Source organism: Populus nigra, chromosome 15 (assembly GCF_951802175.1).
Source record: "Populus nigra chromosome 15, ddPopNigr1.1, whole genome shotgun sequence".
Lineage (NCBI taxonomy): Eukaryota > Viridiplantae > Streptophyta > Magnoliopsida > Malpighiales > Salicaceae > Populus > Populus nigra.
In genome coordinates this window covers 15,108,437-15,128,519 of record NC_084866.1, presented here as the reverse complement: position 1 = coordinate 15,128,519, position 20,083 = coordinate 15,108,437, and the positions used below count along the sequence as shown (strand labels likewise).

General features: G+C 35.8%; 4 protein-coding genes across 10 annotated transcripts; 1 reads left to right on the top strand and 3 right to left on the bottom strand.

The window, feature by feature from the left end:
- Positions 1-169: 169 nt before the first annotated feature.
- LOC133674538 (uncharacterized) lies at positions 170-6,839 on the top strand. Of its 3 annotated transcripts, none has more exons than XM_062095702.1 (8): positions 171-550; positions 656-881; positions 1,036-1,271; positions 1,837-2,524; positions 3,000-3,366; positions 4,219-4,313; positions 5,087-5,281; positions 5,806-6,839. In XM_062095702.1, exons 2-8 carry the CDS (start codon positions 675-677, stop codon positions 6,412-6,414), a joined length of 2,397 nt encoding a protein of 798 aa, XP_061951686.1. In that variant the 5' UTR covers positions 171-550; positions 656-674; the 3' UTR covers positions 6,415-6,839. The 3 variants fall into 3 exon arrangements, with proteins under 3 accessions (XP_061951687.1, XP_061951686.1, XP_061951685.1); XM_062095701.1 differs by having other exon boundaries at positions 172-550; positions 650-881; XM_062095703.1 differs by having other exon boundaries at positions 170-881; positions 5,087-5,131.
- Positions 6,840-7,969: 1,130 nt separating this feature from the next.
- LOC133674539 (pentatricopeptide repeat-containing protein At4g21065-like) lies at positions 7,970-10,555 on the bottom strand. The gene has a single exon (XM_062095705.1). It carries the CDS (start codon positions 10,379-10,381, stop codon positions 8,225-8,227), a length of 2,157 nt encoding a protein of 718 aa, XP_061951689.1. The 5' UTR covers positions 10,382-10,555; the 3' UTR covers positions 7,970-8,224.
- A 196-nt stretch (positions 10,556-10,751) lies between these two features.
- Positions 10,752-15,280, bottom strand: LOC133674363 (alpha-galactosidase-like). Of its 5 annotated transcripts, none has more exons than XM_062095418.1 (15): positions 15,032-15,279; positions 14,682-14,963; positions 13,633-13,691; positions 13,486-13,542; positions 13,332-13,366; positions 13,115-13,218; positions 12,851-12,926; positions 12,638-12,762; positions 12,377-12,460; positions 12,213-12,277; positions 11,986-12,068; positions 11,807-11,897; positions 11,673-11,722; positions 11,317-11,457; positions 10,752-11,136 (listed from the first exon to the last, which is right to left on the bottom strand). In XM_062095418.1, exons 2-15 carry the CDS (start codon positions 14,915-14,917, stop codon positions 11,050-11,052), a joined length of 1,293 nt encoding a protein of 430 aa, XP_061951402.1. In that variant the 5' UTR covers positions 14,918-14,963; positions 15,032-15,279; the 3' UTR covers positions 10,752-11,049. The 5 variants fall into 5 exon arrangements, 4 of the variants coding, with proteins under 4 accessions (XP_061951402.1, XP_061951403.1, XP_061951405.1 ...); XM_062095419.1 differs by having other exon boundaries at positions 15,112-15,274; XR_009835215.1 differs by lacking the exon at positions 11,673-11,722 and having other exon boundaries at positions 14,682-15,280.
- A 3,018-nt stretch (positions 15,281-18,298) lies between these two features.
- On the bottom strand, positions 18,299-19,785 carry LOC133673736 (probable aquaporin TIP3-2). The gene is made up of 3 exons (XM_062094611.1): positions 19,427-19,785; positions 19,015-19,265; positions 18,299-18,893 (listed from the first exon to the last, which is right to left on the bottom strand). The coding sequence occupies exons 1-3, from the start codon at positions 19,554-19,556 to the stop codon at positions 18,498-18,500; spliced, it is 777 nt and encodes a 258-aa protein (XP_061950595.1). The 5' UTR covers positions 19,557-19,785; the 3' UTR covers positions 18,299-18,497.
- Between the last annotated feature and the right edge of the window lie 298 nt (positions 19,786-20,083).

The following is a 20,083-nucleotide window of genomic DNA, read 5'->3' as shown; positions in this document are numbered from 1 at the left end:
GGGTCAATACTTCAATAATTATAAGTAAATACTGATATAACTGGGATGATTTAATTTCCATATATTAAATGTTATTAATTTATGGAAATAAATATATCAATGATATAAGTAAGACTCTTCATGTAAATCATAGAAGTGAAAAGGAAAAGAAGGGAGGTAGTAGCGGGTAATAATAGCAACAAGTAATATACCTGGTTCCCCCCTAAACCCCATCATCAACCCCTAAGCCATACTGTACTGTACAGGACAGAGTAGACGCGAGTTGCTATTGAATTCAAACGTATTCTATCCAACAAGAAGAAGATGGGAGGCCCAAGCAAAAAGCAAAAGCAAAAGCAAAAGCAAAAGCAAACAAGAAGCTATCTCTTCTCTTCTTCTCTCGAGCAAACAATAAACATACAAAACAAAGCAGCTAGTAGCAGTACCATTACTTATTATTATTGCAATAACATGATTTTATTGCTTGCTTGATTTCTTTCCAGTAAATACCATCTTGCTTACATAAGTTAACTTCTCCCCATTTCCCTTGTTTTTGTTCTTTTACACTCTAGTAAGTCAGTCAATCTCAGATAAACAATAACACCTCTCTACTCTTAGTTTCTTTATGTTTTTCTTATGTTGCTGACCAAATCATTTCATTGACTGGAAGCAAAAGGGAAGTGAAGTCGGTGATCATGTGTTCCGTGGCAGTGATATTCGGTGGTGGCTTTGTTTCTGGCCTGCTCACTCTTGTTGCTTTACAAGCTCTGGGTGTTTACTTCTTTATTAAAAGATTGAATCGAAAGACTCATCTTCAACCACAACAAGAAGCATCACAGTCTCCTCCTCCTCATCAAGACCTCGATCCCCAACAGTCCCTTTATTATGCCTTTAACAAGAAGGTCTCTTTATTATCTTTCAATCTCTACTGACTAGCTTCTTACGTTTACTTCTTTGAATTCTTGTCAAAATGCTACTTTTTCTTTTTTTATTTATATATTGTGAAAGACTGATACTTTCTTCTTATATTAGGACTGATTTACTTTTGTGACTTAGGGAATTGTCTGGGTTCTTGAATCAGATAAGGTTCCCGGGAATTGGCCTGTGGAAAAAGTACCAAAAGATCAAAAGAGGAAAAGGGAGATCCTTGAGGTTACTCCCATTCGAAAACATGCAAACATCAAGGACAGGTCACTTATTTTGACAGATTCAAGTGGTTCACATAGAGCTATCCCTTTGACAGGTTGTGTGATAGAAGCCGTTTCTGCTACAAGCCTTCCCTCAAGAAAATGGTAAATATTGTCTTTATGAGACTCTTTGGTTAGTTACTATTACATTGTACAGTTTCACACATTCTAATTATTCAGTTGCCTTTTTAATGCTTTCTGGGATTTGTTTTGCTATTGACAAGTAAAGGACCAAAGACGTCATGCCTCCTACTTCTCTGTGTGTAAATTTTGGCTTAGAATTTCTTGTTGGAAAAGGAACTTCAGCCTGACAAATCAGTATGATTATTTCTCATGCACAGCTCCTTTTAGTGGTCGCAACCATCAAGATTCCCATAACTGCATAAAGTGTTGCCAAAGTAATGGTCAGTGCCATTAAAGTGACCACATATGTTCAGGATATCAACTTCTCTCGTCATTTTTAACCAGTTTGATCAGGGCTGAAATACTCGCTTTTAAAAACCATACTGAAATTCCTTATTACTAAGCTCAGTAGAATCGAATTTTGCATTCATTTAGTGTTGGAAATATCCGCGTTACATAATGCAGTTACACATACCTTAATAAGTTATGAAGTCTTTTTCACCCTTGATATAAGCAGAAACATGACTCATCTCTAATGCTATCACAGGGCCGAAAGATTTCCGATAAAAGTGGAAAGCAAAACTTCACCAATATATAATGCAAGTAAGACAGTGTTTATTTTTCTTGAGACGTCCTGGGAGAAGGAGTCATGGTGCAAAGCCCTGCGTCTTGCTTCAAGTGATGACCAAGAAAAACTCAACTGGTTCACCAATTTGAATGAAGATTTCCACCGTTATTTGACATCCTTAAATACAGGATACCCTTCATTTATGAAACCTTCAGTTGGGTTCTATGCTGAGCCAATAGATAGGGCTAGTAGTAGGCTTGATGGTTCTGAATCGAAGGTTCTCCTGTTTTGGAAAAAGCTTGCCAGAAAGGCATCAAAGGCTAGTGTCGAAAATAAGGTGACTTCCTTGTTAGGCCGTGAAGAGAGAAAGATTAATGATAAATATCATCCATCCCAGGACCCAGCTTTTGCTGGTAGTGTGGGAAAGAATGCTCCAACATTAAAGGATCCTATCATCTCTGAAGAAGAAAATGTAGCATTACCTTCACCGTCAACCTTTTCTCGTGCATCAAGCCAAAGCCAGTTCTCCACCATTTCTAATACAGGCACTGATGAAAAGTTAAATATTGATGAGGGATCACTCTGCTGGAATTTGATTATTTCTCGGCTCTTTTTTGATGCCAAAAGCAATGCCAAGATGAAGAGTTTAGCGCAAGCATGGATTCAGGTCTAGTATTTCCCAAATTATGTCCAACAGAACTTATGCTTGTCCATTGATGCATGTTAGATTCTGCTATGTGTAGATGATGCTTTTGCTTGTAGTTTTATCATCAGCAGCGTGTAGCAATGTTGGGATTGGGCTATAAATTAATTTCCATTTTGATGTAAATGCACTTAGAAATATAGCCTCAATATAGGTTCTGTTGCGTACTCATGCTCTGGCCTTCGCTAATTCCAAATGCTTGGACTTTTTGCTTGTGCCCTGACATAGTAAGTAGATAGAACTCTTGCAACAGTGAATAAATCCTGCTTCCTTCAGAACTTAACTGTGGTCAAAGGGAGGAAATCCCACAGGCTAGGGTGAAGATATTTCAAATTAATGCACGTAATAGGTGTTCTTTGAAGAGTATGCTTATGCTTTTTTTCTGTTTTTTAGATTTAGATGTACTCAGACATTTTTCTTTCCTAATTTGGGATAACAGGGAACATTGTCCAATATGAGGACCCCCAGTTACATTGGTGAAGTCATATGCACTGATCTAGAACTTGGAAATCTTCCACCATATATTGATGGTATTAGGGTTCTTCCTACAGACATGAACGAAGTATGGGCATGGGAATTTGACATCGAATATTGTGGTGGGGTGGTGCCAGGTATTGAAACAAGACTGGAAGTTCGTGACCTAGTTATGGAGAAAGGTGTGGTGAATACAGACTCAGGATCCAGCTCTATTAGGGATGTTTCTTCAGACCTTCTGGAAGGTTTTGAACATCTTGGAGAGCAGTTGAATCTTTCTGAAGGGACTGTCGATTCACATGAATGGAAGGATGAGGGTAATACTAAGCCTGGTAAGTAATTCTTTACTGATTTACGTTTTGTATGCTCGTTTGCTAGCTAATGCTTTCGAATGCTATAAACTCTGATGCACAGAGATAAAAGCCTTATATGATTGTAAAGTTGCAATCAAACTTTCGTAGTGATTCTGCAATAGGATTTCATGCCTTTGGAAGAGTCTGATGAGTTTCTTTGGCTGTCATACGTGAGAAACAAAATACTGGAATGCTGCTAACTGCTTTTCAACTTTATAGTTAATTCAGACCATATTTGTGTTGATATTATTTGAAATGATAATGGTATGCATGCACTTGGATGGATGCATTCACTCATGCAAACAACATAACATCAGAGGATTTCAATGCAAACCAATTCTAGGATCCTGCTCTTTCTTACCTGGAAAGCCGTAAATGAGGTCAAACTTTCTCAAGGGATGTGCTTGTTTCACATTTCTCTGTTCATGCAGGAAGTGAATTGGTGTCTTTCCATTAATGAACATTGCATATATCCTCCAAAGAATTGTGGCTTTGTAGACAGAAACAAAACTACGAGGATGGGATGGTTATCTGCTTATCCTAGTCAAGATAGGTGCATGACATACATGGCCATTGAATTATCCTGGTCCATGCAATATCATCTTGAATTAGGAATCAAGGAGGAGGTAGACCTGTGTCAAGATGATAAAGATGTACTATTCCTTTATTCCACTTATTGCAACGGGATTCTTTATTCCACTTATTGTAACAGTGTTAATGATTAATGCTTTTATTCGTTGTTGGTTTGGACATTAGGAATTGTTAATTGACTGATTTAATGAAAATCCACAATAAACAATACCAATTGACTCTCTTCTTTTCTTGCTACAGATAAATTAAAGGACTCTAAAAGTGGTGCATCAACATCAACCGATTTATCTAGGTGGAAGTCCATTCTTAATTCTGTCGCGAAACAGGTTCTGCAGGTTTGTAAAAAACCTTTTTCTGTATGTCTAGAGTGTTTCTACTTGTTTATGAAGACGCATGTATCCTTATTTGATGTTGTTTCTCCCTTGAATTAATGTGAATTCAATAGTAGCATTTGCCTGTAATTCAGTATCTTAGTTATGTTACTATCATCGACACTGATATACATTTGTTTCCCACATTTTTTTTCAACCATTGGTTAGATGAATCCTCGTGACATGACTCCTGCTATAGCTGTATAATGAGAATAGTATTCAAACATAAAAATTTGCCATTTCTGTTGTTGGCCCTTCAAGCCGGAGTCAAAATCATGTGGCTAGCATTCTCTTGTGTTTCTTACTTCTTCATTCCCCATCAGTTGTGCTTGGCATGGCCTTTTTTTTTTCCTCATAAGGAATATTGGATCTACGATGCTTTCTTCTATTCATTTGCCTCTATTTCAACATCCTATTTTGTAGGGAATCTACTTCCTATGTTTATAAGACCACCTTAACCATGCAAAATTCATCATTGTAAAATTTGCAAATTGATTTTAACGGTAAATTATTTCCTGCTTGGTTGAACACTTGGAAAAGAAACTAATAAGAATGATAAAAGATTACTTAGGATGGTCACAAGAGGTGGAACCATACAGATGATGCATTATGGTTTTAAGAAGCGAGTCCTGTCTATTTCATATTATTACATGTATTGAACGATTTGGAGGGTACATGCAGAAGTCTCCTTAACTAAAAGTGAAATTGCCCAGTAACTGATTGATCATCGATTGCAGGTGCCACTTTCATTGTCAATAAGGGTCGCATCTCTTCGTGGAACGGTGAGATTACATATTAAGCCACCTCCTTCTGATCAGTTATGGTTTGGCTTCACATCCATGCCTGATGTGGAGTTTGAGTTGGAGTCTTCTGTTGGGGAACACAAGATCACCAGTGGACAAGTAGCTTCGTTCCTGATTAATAAATTTAAGGTGTGGAACTTCCTTGTTTCATAGGACTACTCTTCAGTATTTTTTTAAAAAAAACTTTCCCTCAACACAAACGCAATCATCACTTGGGTCGCTACGTTGCTTGACAGGATGTCTGCATTAATGAGCATGCAGCTCTAAGTACTTCATTTCCCTTTCTCAATGTTTATTGCAAGCAGTTCCGTCATTTCAGTGAATCATATTCTGATTAAATTACTTACGACTATTTATAGCGTGTGATTTTTATGTTCACCGATGGGAGCATTTTCTTATCACAACTCCAAACCCCTGTATTTGCCTTTGCTTTTTTTTGCTTTGGAATAGTTTAGGACTCTTACTTGTCATATGCGAGATTGACACTTCACTGAGACTTCCTTTTATATTATCAGTTTGTCAATTGTGATATTCCATCAGAGTGCTTTTAGTTTGCAGCTCATGTTTGGGGTTTTAGGTACTTTTATGGAAATAGGATAGGATGAATGATAGATGGAAGGTAGGTTCATCTGATGCAAGTCTCAATAATGCAGGCTGCGATCCGCGAGACGATGGTTCTCCCAAACTGTGAAAGTGTTTGCATCCCCGGGATGTTAGCAGAGAAGAATGACTGGGTCCCTCGAAATGCTGCTCCTTTTATATGGATTAATCAAGAAGCCGCTAGTGATAATGACATTGAACTTGAGCTCTTGAACTCCCAACTTGATGCAAAAACCAATATTGAAGTTAGCAGAGGAACCTCACTTGATCATCCAGAAAGCAAGCATCAAAAAGCTGAAAATGTTCAACAGTCATTTTCTGATTATTCAGATGCATTGCCACGCGCATTAAGCTCTAACAAGCCATCAATGAAAAATGACAAATCATCGCAAGATCTAAGAAGTCCTTTGTTGACAATCAGTGAAGCACAAGAAACTGGCCGAGGAAGCAGTGGATATATCTCGGAGAGTCAATCACTACTGTCTAGGTCTCTTATAACTCTGGAGAAACAGACTCATGCTGTTGAAGAAATACCTAAGAAAATGGGAAGGAGAGCGAAGATGCTTGATCTAGGGAAGAAGATGGGGGAGAAATTCGAAGAAAAGAGGCGGCATATTGAAGAAAAGGGAAGGAACATCGTTGACAAGATGCGAGGACCATGAAAATGCAAAACAACTAGAGATTGTTGGGTGAGACAAAATGGTGTCAAGTGCTTTTGTACTCATAGTGGAATGAAGGCATCGATTAATTCACATAGATGATTCTGTTTTGTGGTGCTGAAAAGTCCTTGGGTACAGATATTCATTCATGAAGAACAGGCTACAATAGTGCCCGTATAGAAGAGCAACTCAAGACCTTGATTTTATGTAAATAGGACTTTGTTGTGGGAGTGACATGACTAGTTAGAGTAAGGGGTTTTAACAATGCTTTGTTTTATTTTTTTCATTAATTTTTTTTTTATTTTTATATTAAATATTAATTTTATTTTTTATTAAGTTATCACACTTATCATGTATTTCACAGGTTAATTGATGTGTTAACCTGATTGATTAAATTTTTTTTCTTTTATAAATTAATTCTTTTTTAATTTCATCATTTAATATTAGATTGATTGAGCATTAGATTTCAATATTGGAAGCGGTGCATTGTTCTTTTTCCAACAATGTGATGTGTACTAACAAAAGATGTTTGGTTAAGCTGCCTTAAAGGTTTTCTCTTTTCTCTCATTTCATAGAAAAAACACTTATAAACTTAAAAAAAAATAATTTATTTGGATTTTGATCTTTTTTAAAGTTTGGAATTTTTTCAATTTCATCTCTGAAAATTTTGTTGAATTTGATTTTTTTATCCGATTTAATCCCTTTCAATTTTATTGCATTTTTTTATTCATATTTTTTTTTATTAATTATTTTGATTTGAGTGCTATATTCATATCATTTTCTTGATTTATTTTTTAAATTGTGCCTCAATATTTAATTTCATTTGGTTTTTTATGTAGTTTTGGTCCTCGTTTTTTCAATAACTTTTTTTTTAAATTATTTTCTTAGTTTTTTTTTGTTTTTCAATTTTACCCTTAATTATTTTCTTTTATTTTTTAATATTATGATTGGTCTGCATTATTTGGATTTTAAATTGTTTTACAATTATATATTTTACTCTTTTATTTTTTTCATGGTTATCTTCTAACACGGTAGTCTTTTATTTAAGATTTGAATGTTTTTATTTTATTTTAATTTATCCTTTAACATTTTTTTTAGTTATTATGATTTCAGATCTCGAGTAATAAGTTGATCAAGTTAACCATAGTTGTCTTAGATTTTATTTTTCTTGTTTTTTTATGAAATTGATTTTTTAACATTTTTATATTTTAACTCCTTAAATTATGTGATTTTTTATTGTTATTTTTTTAAATTAAAGGGCTATTTTGAATATATACAGGGGGAGACTTTGAGAATTCAAAAAAAAGAGAGGAAATAATAAGAAAAGGAAAAAACAGCCAGAGCAAAACTCGATTTTTTTTAGCACACACCCGCTCTTTAATGAACGCAGCGCCATGAGGAATAAAAAGTCATTGTAAATGTTCTACACTTTTAGTTTGTTTTAATTTAATAGTAATAATATTTAATCATTGTTTCTACTGTCTACCAATTTTGTTACTGCTTTATGGCCGCAAAAAATCTCTCTGCTTAATGACAAAAACTCTACATGGATGACAAATAAAGCAGGCTAAGTGTGTGGCTCGACTCATTTTGATGGGCTGAAGTTCAGCTAAAGAAGATACAGAAATTGTTAAGTTTCTAGACCTCGTTATCCCTACTTTCTGTCGATTGCAAGAGTATACAACGATTGAAAATGTCTTGTCAAGGTGCACCCTGAAATCCTGGGATTTCTTCAATGGTTTTTTTTTTTTTTTTTTATCACTTCGAGATCATGTAATTAGCGAGAGAGTGATTTGGGAGCAGATGAGTAAAATCACCAGAAATCCTTGCATGTGCATGTACCAGACTCAAAATGGTGGAAGCGGGAACCATCTCTCACAATAAGATGCCTACATGTAATCTTTGAGATGAATTTTAAAGCAGAATGGCAATCAACACAAGTTCGATGATTCTTCATAATCCTTAGTGTTGAGCCTGCTTCAGTACTGATGAGACCAAATGCAATAGCTAATCTCTCACTATGAACTTTCAATGCTTCCTCCTTCTCTTCCCTTTCCAAGTCATGAATCACAGTATCTGTTTCCGGAACATATCCAGCTTCTGCAAGTTTTAAATTTATTTCCTCTAGCTTTTTGTAGATATCAATAGACTGAGTGTGTGATCGATCTCCAGCAATGAAAACCTGGACAGAACCATTGATCTCTACCTGGCTCCAACCTGGTGCTTTAACCAACCCTCTGTCAATCATCAAGCTCCTTGTTACAGCGGCCTCCTTCCACTTTCCCATGGACGTGTATAAATTAGCCATTAATACATAATTAGCATGGCTTCCAGGATTCATATATAACAGCTTTCTAGCTGCTAGCTCCCCCAGCTCAAGGTTGCAATGTTTCGTGCAAGCACTAAGAAATGGAGCCCAAACTTGAGCTTGTAGTTTGACAGGCATCACTCTAATGGTTTTCAAAGCCAATTCAAACTGACCAGCTCTGCCGAGAAGATCCACCAAGCACATATAATGTTCTACACTGGGTATTATTCCAAAATCCTTCTGCATGCTTTTAAAAAATGTGAGTCCATCTTCAACCAATCCAACATGGCTGCAAGCCAACAATATGCTTGTAAAAACAACAGCATCCGGCTTTATTTCTTTTATTTCTAGCATCTTGTGAAAGAGACCAAGAGCCTCTTCTGCCATCCCATGAATGGCATAACCGTTTATCATGGAACTCCAGGCAGCTAAATCCTTATCTGATATCCTCTCAAACACTGATATAGCCTTGCCTATACTTCCGCACTTGGAGAACATGTGTATCAAAGAGGTTTGTACTTGCCTATCTGACTGAAACCCATTTGACAAAATGTACTCTTCAATCTCTTTGCCCATGTCCAACGACCCCAAGTCAGCACAAGCTGACAGGATAGTAGCCAGAGTTGCTCCATTCGGTTTGATAGCTGTCTTCAACAGCTTCTTAAAAAGAAGTAAAGCTTCAGCAGGATAACCCATGTGGGTGTACCCACCAATGATAGAGGTCCACAAGAAAACAGTTTTTACAAGTGCCATATCAAACACTTTTCTAGCTGAGATGAGGTCTCCACATTTTGCGTACATGCCGAGTAGCAAGTTGTCCAGAGGATCTTTATTCTCACATCCACATTTGAATATGAGAGAATGCAGCGATGAAGCTGCCATCAAACTCCCTTGTTTTGCACAACCTTTAATGAGATTTATAAACACTACAAAGTCCGAGTTGATGGTGCTAATTGTTCTCATTCTATTGAACATGCTGAAGGCTTTATCGACATTCCCTGTATCTACGTAGCCACCAATAATTGTTGACCAAGAAACGACTGATATTTCATGCATCGAATCAAGAATAGCACGCGCTTCATGGACTTGACCATACCTGATATACATGCTCATCACAGCATTGGCTAAAGGTATGTGATCATAGGTATTTAAAAGTCCAAGTTTAAATACGCAACAGTGTATAGATAAGCCTTGTCGAAGATGAATAGGGGTGGTAGACAGAAAGCTCAGGAATGTGGTGGAGCTTAGATCCAAACCAAGAAGCCGCATTTCTCGAAGTAGCAAAGTGGCTTCATGGAACAAAAAAGAACGACAATAAGCAGAGATGATGGAGTTCCAAGAGACGACAGTTCTCACAGGCATTTCATCGAACACCTTCCTTGATGAGGGCAGGTGATGGCATTTTGAGTACATGTCAAGAAGAGCAGTCTGTACAAAGACATGGGCTTGAAATCCAAGAAGGAAGGTATGGGAATGGACCTTAGTAGCGTCACGTAAGGAGTTAGTGTTGGAGCAGGCTTTGAGGACCAAGGGGAAAGTGAAGTCATTGCCATGAAGTCCAGTTCGCAGCATACAAGAATAGAGGTCTAGAGTTCTGGTGAAAAGGGCAGAATTGGTGGAATCCCGGATCATCAGGTTCCATAGGTAAACTGTTCTTTTCATGTGCAATATATTTTTTTTGTTGGGTTACTGTCGTCGTATAAGAGACGCATGGTCTGAGAAACCTGCACCACTACCTAGTCGGCCGGCGGCGACTCGGCATCCAGTCCAGCATTTCGAGGCACGAGAATGAGGATATGAAATTGAATATGGTGGTGTTTTGTTTTCATTTCTAAATTCTTATGAAGTAAGAGTGAAGGGCTTCAAGCACAAGCAAAGAAATGGAAGGGCCCATGAAATAAAATCCAAACAAGCAACTGAGAGAAACACAAGGGCCTCCCTCCACAAGGCCCATAATCAATCTTCTTTGTTTTCTATATATATATATATATCCTCTCAGAGGAAGGAATGCCAGTTTCCGCGCTAATCCAAATCAAATAACTTCTTCTGCATTTATTTGATTTGATGCATCGAGGACAATCTCATTGTTTATGATAGAAAGTAATAATAAAAAAACATCAAACTAATAAATTTTAACAAAGTAAAATAAAGAAATTGATACACAACAAAAAAAGTCCATGAAACGGGTCAACTATTTATTTAAGCACGTAAGGCAAAGGAGCTAATACAGTGAATGCTGCTACAATTCAACTCTTTTCCTCTTTCTCTTATCTTCCTTTCTTCTAGCCAGGCCAGCTCTTCCATGCATTCCGATCACAGCAATGTGATCGCTACTGGGGAGTCAGGACATACATTTTACAAGCATGGGAATCCAAATCAGCTGATATCTGTCCTTTAACTGATGGCTGATTAGAGTGCTGCATGCATGCGATTAACAAAGTAAGTGTATGCATGTCTCTCTCTGTGTGTGTGTGTGTGTATACTACTCCCTGGCTAACCTAACCTATCATATATATTTGTGTATAGATAATATCAATGCCATTAATAATCAAATGAAGATGTTCGAATAAATATATATATATTTTTAATGATCTCACCGCCCATAAATCTCTAGCATTGAAAGTAGTCGTTGGATCAAGGCCTATGTCAGACCAGTAAGCAGTAACTGTAGCTCTTGAGGAACCTCTATTCCATAGCACCACCGCTATCTTATTATTGCTAAGAGGGCCAGCCCACACCTACCACGCATATATATGCATTTTAATTAAATCATCAACCTGTATGCTATATAAATACATGATTCATGATCACAAATCATGAATATAAATATATATATATATATATATATATATATATATATATATACACTTATAATACAATTATTAATATCCACACTTACAAATACAAAATTAGTATACATTACAGTACAATATTTATCACGTATTTAGCAGACCTCTAAATCTCCATTATTCTTAACCTTTTTCCCCTGCACTCCAAGCTTATCTGCCCACATGCAATGCAGTACTTATTTAAAACCTTTCTTAACTAATAAAGCATTATATATATATATATATAACACGCACACACCTTGATTAACTGCAATAACTTCCCTGTTGCTTAATATTTCAAGTGTTTCATCACTCATTGTTCGAACATCACATCCAATGAGAAGAGGAGCCTGTGATTAATTAAACAAGAGATCAATGATTCATAGAAAAAATATATACATCTTCAAATTAAGCTAGCTACTTAATTTATTAATTTACCTTGGCTAACGCCCATATGCTGAAATGTGAGCGATATTCCTCTGTTGTCATGCCTCCATTTCCAACTTCAAGCATGTCAGGATCTGCATGTTATACACCAACTTAATCAGCTATATACTTTGGGTTTAATACATAATTAATGTTTATATATTAATTAAGCTTTGTCACCATTAAATCCTACTACATGCAAGCAGAAGAGTTTATTATAGTGAGTAGAACGTACGTACCGTTCCAACCTCCAGGTGCAGCATAAGACGCCCATTGATCGTTTTGATCTGCACAGGATGTCATGCTGCAGGTTTCAAGAAAAGGCAAATTAATACCAGCCAGGAGATTTAATTAGTATTAGTTTCCACAAGAAACTAAAACATACTACTACTTCATGACGTACCTATTCCAGTTATCAGAAATGTCTCCTGTTGTTCTCCAACTATTTCCAACATTCGATGCCCAAGTTGCTGGGTCTTCCTGCCCCCTGCGGTTGTTTTTTTAGCAAGTTAAAAAGGAGATTTTAAGGGTGATGCTAAGGGTATTGAATGAATGTTCTTACTGATTCTTGCTTATTAAAATAATGATCGATAAAAAAAAGATGAAAGATTTATAGCAAAAGAAGTTAAATGGCTCTTACATTATCCTTGAATGAAATCCTTACCATTCACACAGTGAAAAGAAGATGGGCCTTCCAGAATCTAACAAGGCCTTGCTCATTACTGGATATCTCTCCTTTGGGCTTGTACCATCATTGTTACAGTTATCATACTTCAAGTAGTCCACTCCCTTCATTTTGTTTCACATGATCAATCAAAATGTAACCGATTATGATAAAAGAGCAACTCCAGTACTGTATCTATACACGTATGTTTACCCAGGAAGCAAACGTTTTTGCATCTTGTTCCTCGTGGCCTAATGATCCAGGCATTGTTCTACTGCAGGTCTGACTCCTAATTAATTCACAAAATAAATTCAGTCAAAAAACCAGAGAACATTACATAATCTCTTAATTTATGATCGATGATAGGCGGTAACTCACGATCATATCTGGTATCTCCTCAACCCTTTTTAAGAAATAATTAATAAATATATTCATAATCCTTATCTGATAATTATATGTGAAAGAGAATATATATACCCAGCATCGGAGTAAATTCCAAGCTTCAACCCTTTTCCATGTATATAATCTGCCAACGCTTTTATTCCCGAGGGAAACGTCGAAGCTTTTGGAACCAAGTTTCCCTGGCAACAAACAAACATTTTTATTTTTATTCCCAATCCCAGAGCTGCACACGCTCCAAACATATATATATATATATTCAGAAGTGATCACAGAATTAAAGAGAGATTAGCACCTCAGAGTCCCTGTTAAGTTCAGCCCAGCAATCGTCTGCAAGAGTATATATACATGTTGGATGAATATATATTTATTTATTCAATCTTATATATCAATTAGGCAGCAATCTACTAATTAATAAAGTTACAGTTGACCGACGTCCGATAGTCTACCTAAATTTACGTGTTCATATCCTAGAGCAGCAAGGCCAGATGAAACCATTGCATCCGCTGCCAAGACAACCAAGGAAAAATCAATTTTGGATTTTCCAGATCTTTTCTTAAGAGCCAATCTTGAAATAATCAGTAGTATTCAATTACCTGTATCCCTAATCAATTTCTCTTCAATGTTACAGTGAAAATGGTTCCAACTATTCCATCTGATCATCAATATGGGCAAGCCATTTTCAACAATTCAACAATGTTATATAGCTAGCTCATACATATATATAGCAACCATAATAATTAAGAAGTGGGGAGAAGATTAAAAAAAAGAAAGAAGATAAACAATAAGAGTTAATATATGGAAAATAATTAAGTAAGATTGGTATGGGTATCGTCTAAAAACATGGTAGATATTAATTATTTTTAAAGTATATTTTACTTGAAAAGATAATGAAATAATATATTTTTATTTTTTAATCACAACTACAAATTATTATTATTATTTGAGAAATCCTAATTACAACTAGAAATTACTGCAACGACACAGTTTAATTGAGATCAAATACTAAATTAATTAGTACATACATGCCGGATTGATTATTATGTCTAACTTTTAATTCAAAGAAAGAAATGAGATGTATGTGATATATCCAAGGAAAATAAAAAAAAAATGTTACGTTGAATATTTTAAAAAAATAAATAAACTTATTGGATCCTATATTTATTAAGATCGACGGTCCATAGTTTATAATTTTCTTAAAGTTTTCTAGCTCTTGATATTTAATATTTTTTAACAGAATATTCATTGATTAAATTCGGTATATAACTGAATTGATTTTCAGTTTTCTTTTCCATTATTTTTCTCTCTATATATACATATGACACACACACACACACACACATATATATTGACCTTAAGATTAATCTAATCTTAATTGAATGGGAACAACAACTTGTAGATTTAAAAGAAAGGAAACCACTAGCTAGCTTCAAGAAGTCACACAAGTGGCGCCAGTGTGTAAACAGTCAATATAGATCATGAAAGTTGTATATATCGATCGTTGCATATATATACATAACAATTAATTATGATGATGAAAGTTATATATACTTGTGAAGAAGAAGAAGACAAAATAATAGTAATAACAATAATAATGAATTAAACGAGATAAAAGGGCGGCAGAGAGGGAGGGAGGGAAGGGTACCCCATGGGTGGTGCAAGACCGAGTCCATTTGCAGAAAGACCCCTCATCCGAGAAAGCTGACGATCATCATGACTTGAATTGGAATATTGTTTTCCCATGTTGATTGGACGACCAGCAGCATCAGCATTTGACACCAATCGCAAGAAGAAGAAGAAGAAGCATATCGATAAGGCAACCACTCCTGATCCGAGCTTGCCCAGCATAGATTGGCTGCTAGATTGATGATAAACCACCATATTGTATATACGCAGGTAGGAAACTGAAGTCAAGTCTCTATGATATCTGAAAGAGAGGTTCGAGTCAGGCTGGTTCTTGGTGGAAGATATATCTATATGTATATATACACACACATGTAACTGCCGGCATCGCTATATGGAATTGCGTGGTGTCGTATTTTATAGAAAGAACAAACAAGGGATCGTTGGTCTACCACAGCTCAGCTCCACTGCGTACGGCTATTTCATTTTCATGAAATTAAGAAAGCAAGTTCCCTTCATGGATTTGAGGATGGAATTAGGACAGGAAGGGAAAAAAAAGATGTTGAAAGTAACCGGCAGGTCTTGAATAGCGATATATATACCAAGAGTTCCTGAAGGCCTTTAACCTACATATATATATATATATATATATATATATATGCGCGCTATTATTACATTTCTCTTGGGAAGAAGTTAAGAAGCAGCAGAAAAGGAGTTAAGAGCAGGAGAAGAAAGTTCATGGAAGGAGAGCAAGAAATTCCTGTCCATCATTTAAAACGTCATGATCCTTTTCTCATTTCAACATCGATGTTATGCTGATATCATAAAAAGAAATTTATTAAATTTATAAAGAAAAAATATATTTATTTATATATATAATTCAACGCGAGGTGGTTTAAGGAATATAATAAAAAAAAAGTAAAAGATATTGAGAAAAATTCAGACTTGAGAGATTTTTTTTTCGATTTATCGAGAGATTCATTAGATTTTGCATAGCATAGGCCTTTCTTTACATAATAACCAAAATAAAATAAAGTTATTAGAACAAAGACCAAGAAAATTCTCGAATACAATTAATTAAGCATAACTATCTTAATATTTGGTATTGTGTTCGAAAATATTTTGTATTTATCTTGAAAGTATATTAAATTAATTATTTTTAGTGTGTTTTTGATGATTTTAATATATTAATATTAAAAATTAAAAAACATATAAAAAAATTATTTTAATATATTTTTAAATAAAAAATAACATATACCACAATATTAAAATCACTCGACATGACATTAATGAAGCCGCGTTGCTTTATGCAACCAATCTACACGAAATTAAGGTAAGATAACCGCGTTGATTTATGTAGCCAAACTTATGGAACGGGGACGGCTAAAAAGCAAAGTCTTCGCTTCATGACATCGACATTAATTTATGTCTTAAATCCATTTCAATGGGAATTCATTGAAAAAGACCTTGTGGAGATTTGAATTTCATCTGTTTAATTTCTTAGCCATTACGTATCGGCTACGGCACATGACGTATATCGACTAACTCTCTACTGTTTATTACATTTATTTATTACTACCTTCTTTCTTTGACCTCTCTTTCTAAATCGATGGACTCCTACATTGACTTATTTATTGTTTTTTTCTTGCTCCCCCCTCCCTGTTTATGGTGCTTTAGATTTATTTATTTTTTTTAAAAAAATTCCTCTGTTAAAACAAAACTATTATATATATTTTTACTTCCTTAAGTATATTCCAGCGCTAGTTATAGATTCACTTCCCTTGTTGCTGACTGCATTAACCTTTACATTTTGATCCCCCAAACAAATTTGTTAATGCATAAATTCTATTTTTTTATTTTTCAAAAAATAAAGTTATCTATTACCCCCCCCCCCATCTTATTTACTCAGAAATCAGCACAATTTTCTTCTTTCTTTAGAAAGCTTAATTTGGTCCACTCCTATCAGGTGAATGATATATAAGAAGAGGAAGTGTGTGTGTGTGTGTGTGTGTGTGTGTGATGTAATTGAATTTGTGATAATGATTAATTATAAATAGTCATATATAAGTTTGCCCGAACTAGATAAAAATTAACTCCAAACAAATTATGTGAATGACCTTTAAAATATATTTGTTAACTAGTGGAACAAGTTTAGATCAAGAGAAGATTTGTTTATACTAGACAATAATAACATTTAAAAAAAACAATAATTTTGATTTGATTATTAGATCGTGCTTAAATTTTTATATAAATTTTTAAAGGTAGCTAGAGTTTCTAACTAGAATAACAACTAGATAAAATTGTTAATTTAACTTTTAGATATTTATATTTTAAAAATTTTAATACAGGCCTGATTTTAATAGTTTTTTTGTGATTTTTTTATTTAATACTATTCTTGGATTTGATGTTTGAAGTAAGATTTGTTTATTTGTTTAAGGCTTTACAAACCTGCTAAAGAGGGAGATTTCATGATTATTATTTTATAGAAAATAAAATCTGTTAACTTGATGTTCACATCAATACACCCTTTTACTTTTACTTGTTAAAAGTTCCATAGTTTTTTTTTTTTTTGTTCTCTTCAGCTTTTGGTTGCATCAATACGTAGTGATGTCTATTAATCTCCCTTCTTCTCTGACGTTTCCTGAGACCACCGACCTCTGCATCTAATTATCTTTCTACGCAAATGCAATTCAAGATAAACTCAAGGAATCATTGCATTACGAGGCCTAAAATACTACCTTGTTCTGCTGATTCTTTTCGGGATGCTAATGGCTTCAAGGTCTTTGTGCTTTCTGATTTACACACTGACTACCCAGAACATGAAATGGGTCAATTCCTTATCCATCAAGGCCTACAAGAATTCTTCTTTCTGGTGATTTTGCTGAGACTTGCCACAACTTTCACTTCACCATGTCCCTTTTGAAGCATGGATTTCAACATGTCTTCTATGTTCCTGGGAATCATGATCTTCGGTGTCGCTCTGAGCGAGAGGACCAACAACAAGATGTAAGCAACCTTGTTTTAATTTCCTGCTATGCTTTCAACAATTTCACTTTATGTTTTTTTGATTTCACTTTATGTTTTATTCTCATTTCTTTCCTTTTGTGTAATTATACAAAAACCAAAGTACATAGGAATACGTACCCATATTAGTTTTCCTCTTTGAATGTAACTATTTTTTTTATATACTTTCACTGTCCCACTGTGGACAGTCCTTTGTATTAATGGTAACAAAACAGAAACAGAAAGAGACGTTGAGACATTGATTGATTATAGAAACAAATCAACTGCAGCAACAAGGAAGGTTACGTTGGAGGATAAGATAGAAACAGAAAGAGATGTTGGCTGATTATGGAAATAAATCAGCTGAGAATTAGGCTATTTAATGTATCCAATTTAAGCAACTTGTATTGCTATATAATAATCAGCAGCCCTTGCAGAATGTATTGCTGTATATTCACGTTGTTTTCTTAAGAAACAGATAAACCTTTTAATATACCTATCCTCTGCAACTTTTCTCTCTTTGTAGCAGCGTTTCACTTTCTTCGTGTGTGTGTTCTGCTACAGTGCTACTGCTTTGAATATTTTTTTTTGCAAAGTTGTAGCAAAAAAAAGAGAAAAACATGCGATAAAATACAGTAAAAGAAAGTGTCTGGCACACCTTTTATTTCCAAGCATCGTTATTCATGATCTAGGGAACCCTTAACAAAAGACAAACTCCTCACAATCACGATGTTCCAGACCCAAAAGGCAGAGAAAGAGACAAACACAGAACAAACGAAACAAGGTAAAGATAACTACTGACAATACATGAAGCAAATTTGATTAAGGAAGAGGACTAGTAATCTTCAGGAGCCAAGGGCTGATGCTGATGAGTATGGTGAGCTACTGGCTCTGCTGAAATCACAATGTACTCATAAATGAGGGCTGCCAAGCCTCCTCCAAGGAAAGGACCAACCCAGTAGATCCAATGGTTCCTCCATCTCCACCCAATTAGAGCAGGCCCAAATGCTCTTGCTGGGTTCATTGATGCTCCATCAAATGGACCACCAACCAAGATGTTTGCCCCAACGACGAACCCAATTGCTAGAGGTGCAATGATCCCCAAGCTTCCCCTTTTGGGATCAATAGCTGTTGCATACACTGTGTATACCAGTCCAAATGTCAGTGCCATTTCCAATAGAAGCCCATGCACCTCTCCAACCCCTGATTGCACATGGAATCCAGCTGGTATCTGCAGAAATCAATTGTCTGGTTATACGTACATATATCACTGAGAAGAGAGGGAAACCTGTCACAGAGAAAGTGTCAAACAAAAATCAAAGAGTGCTAAATATATATGCCATGTATCTTACCATGCCATTGGTGACAAGCCTCAACAAGAGAGCCGCGAAAATAGAACCCAAGAGCTGAGCAACCCAATAAGAGACTGCTCGAATAACCGAGATCCGGCCACCAACAAGTGAGCCAAAGGTAACAGCAGGGTTTACATGGCCACCTGATATGTTGATGCTGGATGCCACAGCAGAAAACAGTGCCAATGCATGTGCAAGTGCGACCACCAGCAGCCCTGAAGCTGGTGGTCCAGTTCCCTTGTATAACTTATCTGCGCGCAAAAGTAACCAAGATCAATTAAACATATGAAGTTCAAAGTGAAAGAAAAGAAAAGAAAAGCTTCAAGGTAGGCAGAACTTAATTAATAGAAGAGATTGAAGATGAAAGAGGATCGTGTTGGCGAGGGGATTAACAATATAAATTTTATAATACCGAGAGCAAGAATAGAGCCTTCGCCAGCAAATACAAAGATAAAAGTGGAGACCAATTCAGCCAAAGCGGCTCTCATGGCGTCAGGGCGGGTGGCCTCATCAGCCTTCCCAAATGCATATCTGCGAGGCATAGTGTGTCTTAACTTGGGTGCAAATGATATTTTTTTCTTTTTTCCTTCCTTTTAGCAGTACTCGATCCTCCGCAATATGAATATGGTAGCTGTGAAAGAGCTCAACCAGTACTGTCCAATAAGAAAATCCCACAACGAGCTAGAAGAAGTACTAGTACTGATCAAGGCGATATCAATATAGTTTCTCTCAAGGTAAAGATGAGAAGGGAAGAGTAGGGGAGAGTGGCTGGCAAGCTAGGCAGGTGGGTTATTGCATGGACGACGAGGTGTGTGGCTGTTATAGCTCAAATCAGCCGAAGAGGAGGTGGGACCCATATGGACATTTGGGGGATGGCAGGGAGTCCATGTTGACACGTAGGGTTGTATGTGCTACCTCTTCACTCCAAGTGGAGCGGTTGCTTTCCTTCTCCTATTAATCCCTATCCCAGTCTCATGTTGTAAGCTATGTTTTTTTTAAGTTTTTTTAGAATAGAGGTTTTTTTAAAAAATAATTCTTGTTTTATATTTAATTTTTGAAGATTTTTTTT

Excerpts from the sequence above, each read along its gene's own strand:
- LOC133674538 (XM_062095702.1), top strand. The coding sequence starts at position 675 with ATGTGTTCCGTGGCAGTGATATTCGGTGGTGGCTTTGTTTCTGGCCTG. Across the intron at positions 1,272-1,836 it reads AGCCTTCCCTCAAGAAAATG|GGCCGAAAGATTTCCGATAA; the intron begins GTAAATATTGTC and ends ATGCTATCACAG. Across the intron at positions 4,314-5,086 it reads TCGCGAAACAGGTTCTGCAG|GTGCCACTTTCATTGTCAAT; the intron begins GTTTGTAAAAAA and ends CATCGATTGCAG.
- LOC133674539 (XM_062095705.1), bottom strand. The coding sequence starts at position 10,381 with ATGAAAAGAACAGTTTACCTATGGAACCTGATGATCCGGGATTCCACC.
- LOC133674363 (XM_062095418.1), bottom strand. The coding sequence starts at position 14,917 with ATGGTGGTTTATCATCAATCTAGCAGCCAATCTATGCTGGGCAAGCTC. Across the intron at positions 12,278-12,376 it reads ATTTCTGATAACTGGAATAG|CATGACATCCTGTGCAGATC; the intron begins GTACGTCATGAA and ends TGAAACCTGCAG. Across the intron at positions 11,898-11,985 it reads GCATATGGGCGTTAGCCAAG|GCTCCTCTTCTCATTGGATG; the intron begins GTAAATTAATAA and ends AATTAATCACAG.
- LOC133673736 (XM_062094611.1), bottom strand. The coding sequence starts at position 19,556 with ATGCCTCGCAGATATGCATTTGGGAAGGCTGATGAGGCCACCCGCCCT. Across the intron at positions 19,266-19,426 it reads AGGCTCTATTCTTGCTCTCG|ATAAGTTATACAAGGGAACT; the intron begins GTATTATAAAAT and ends TTTTGCGCGCAG. Across the intron at positions 18,894-19,014 it reads GGCTTGTCACCAATGGCATG|ATACCAGCTGGATTCCATGT; the intron begins GTAAGATACATG and ends TGATTTCTGCAG.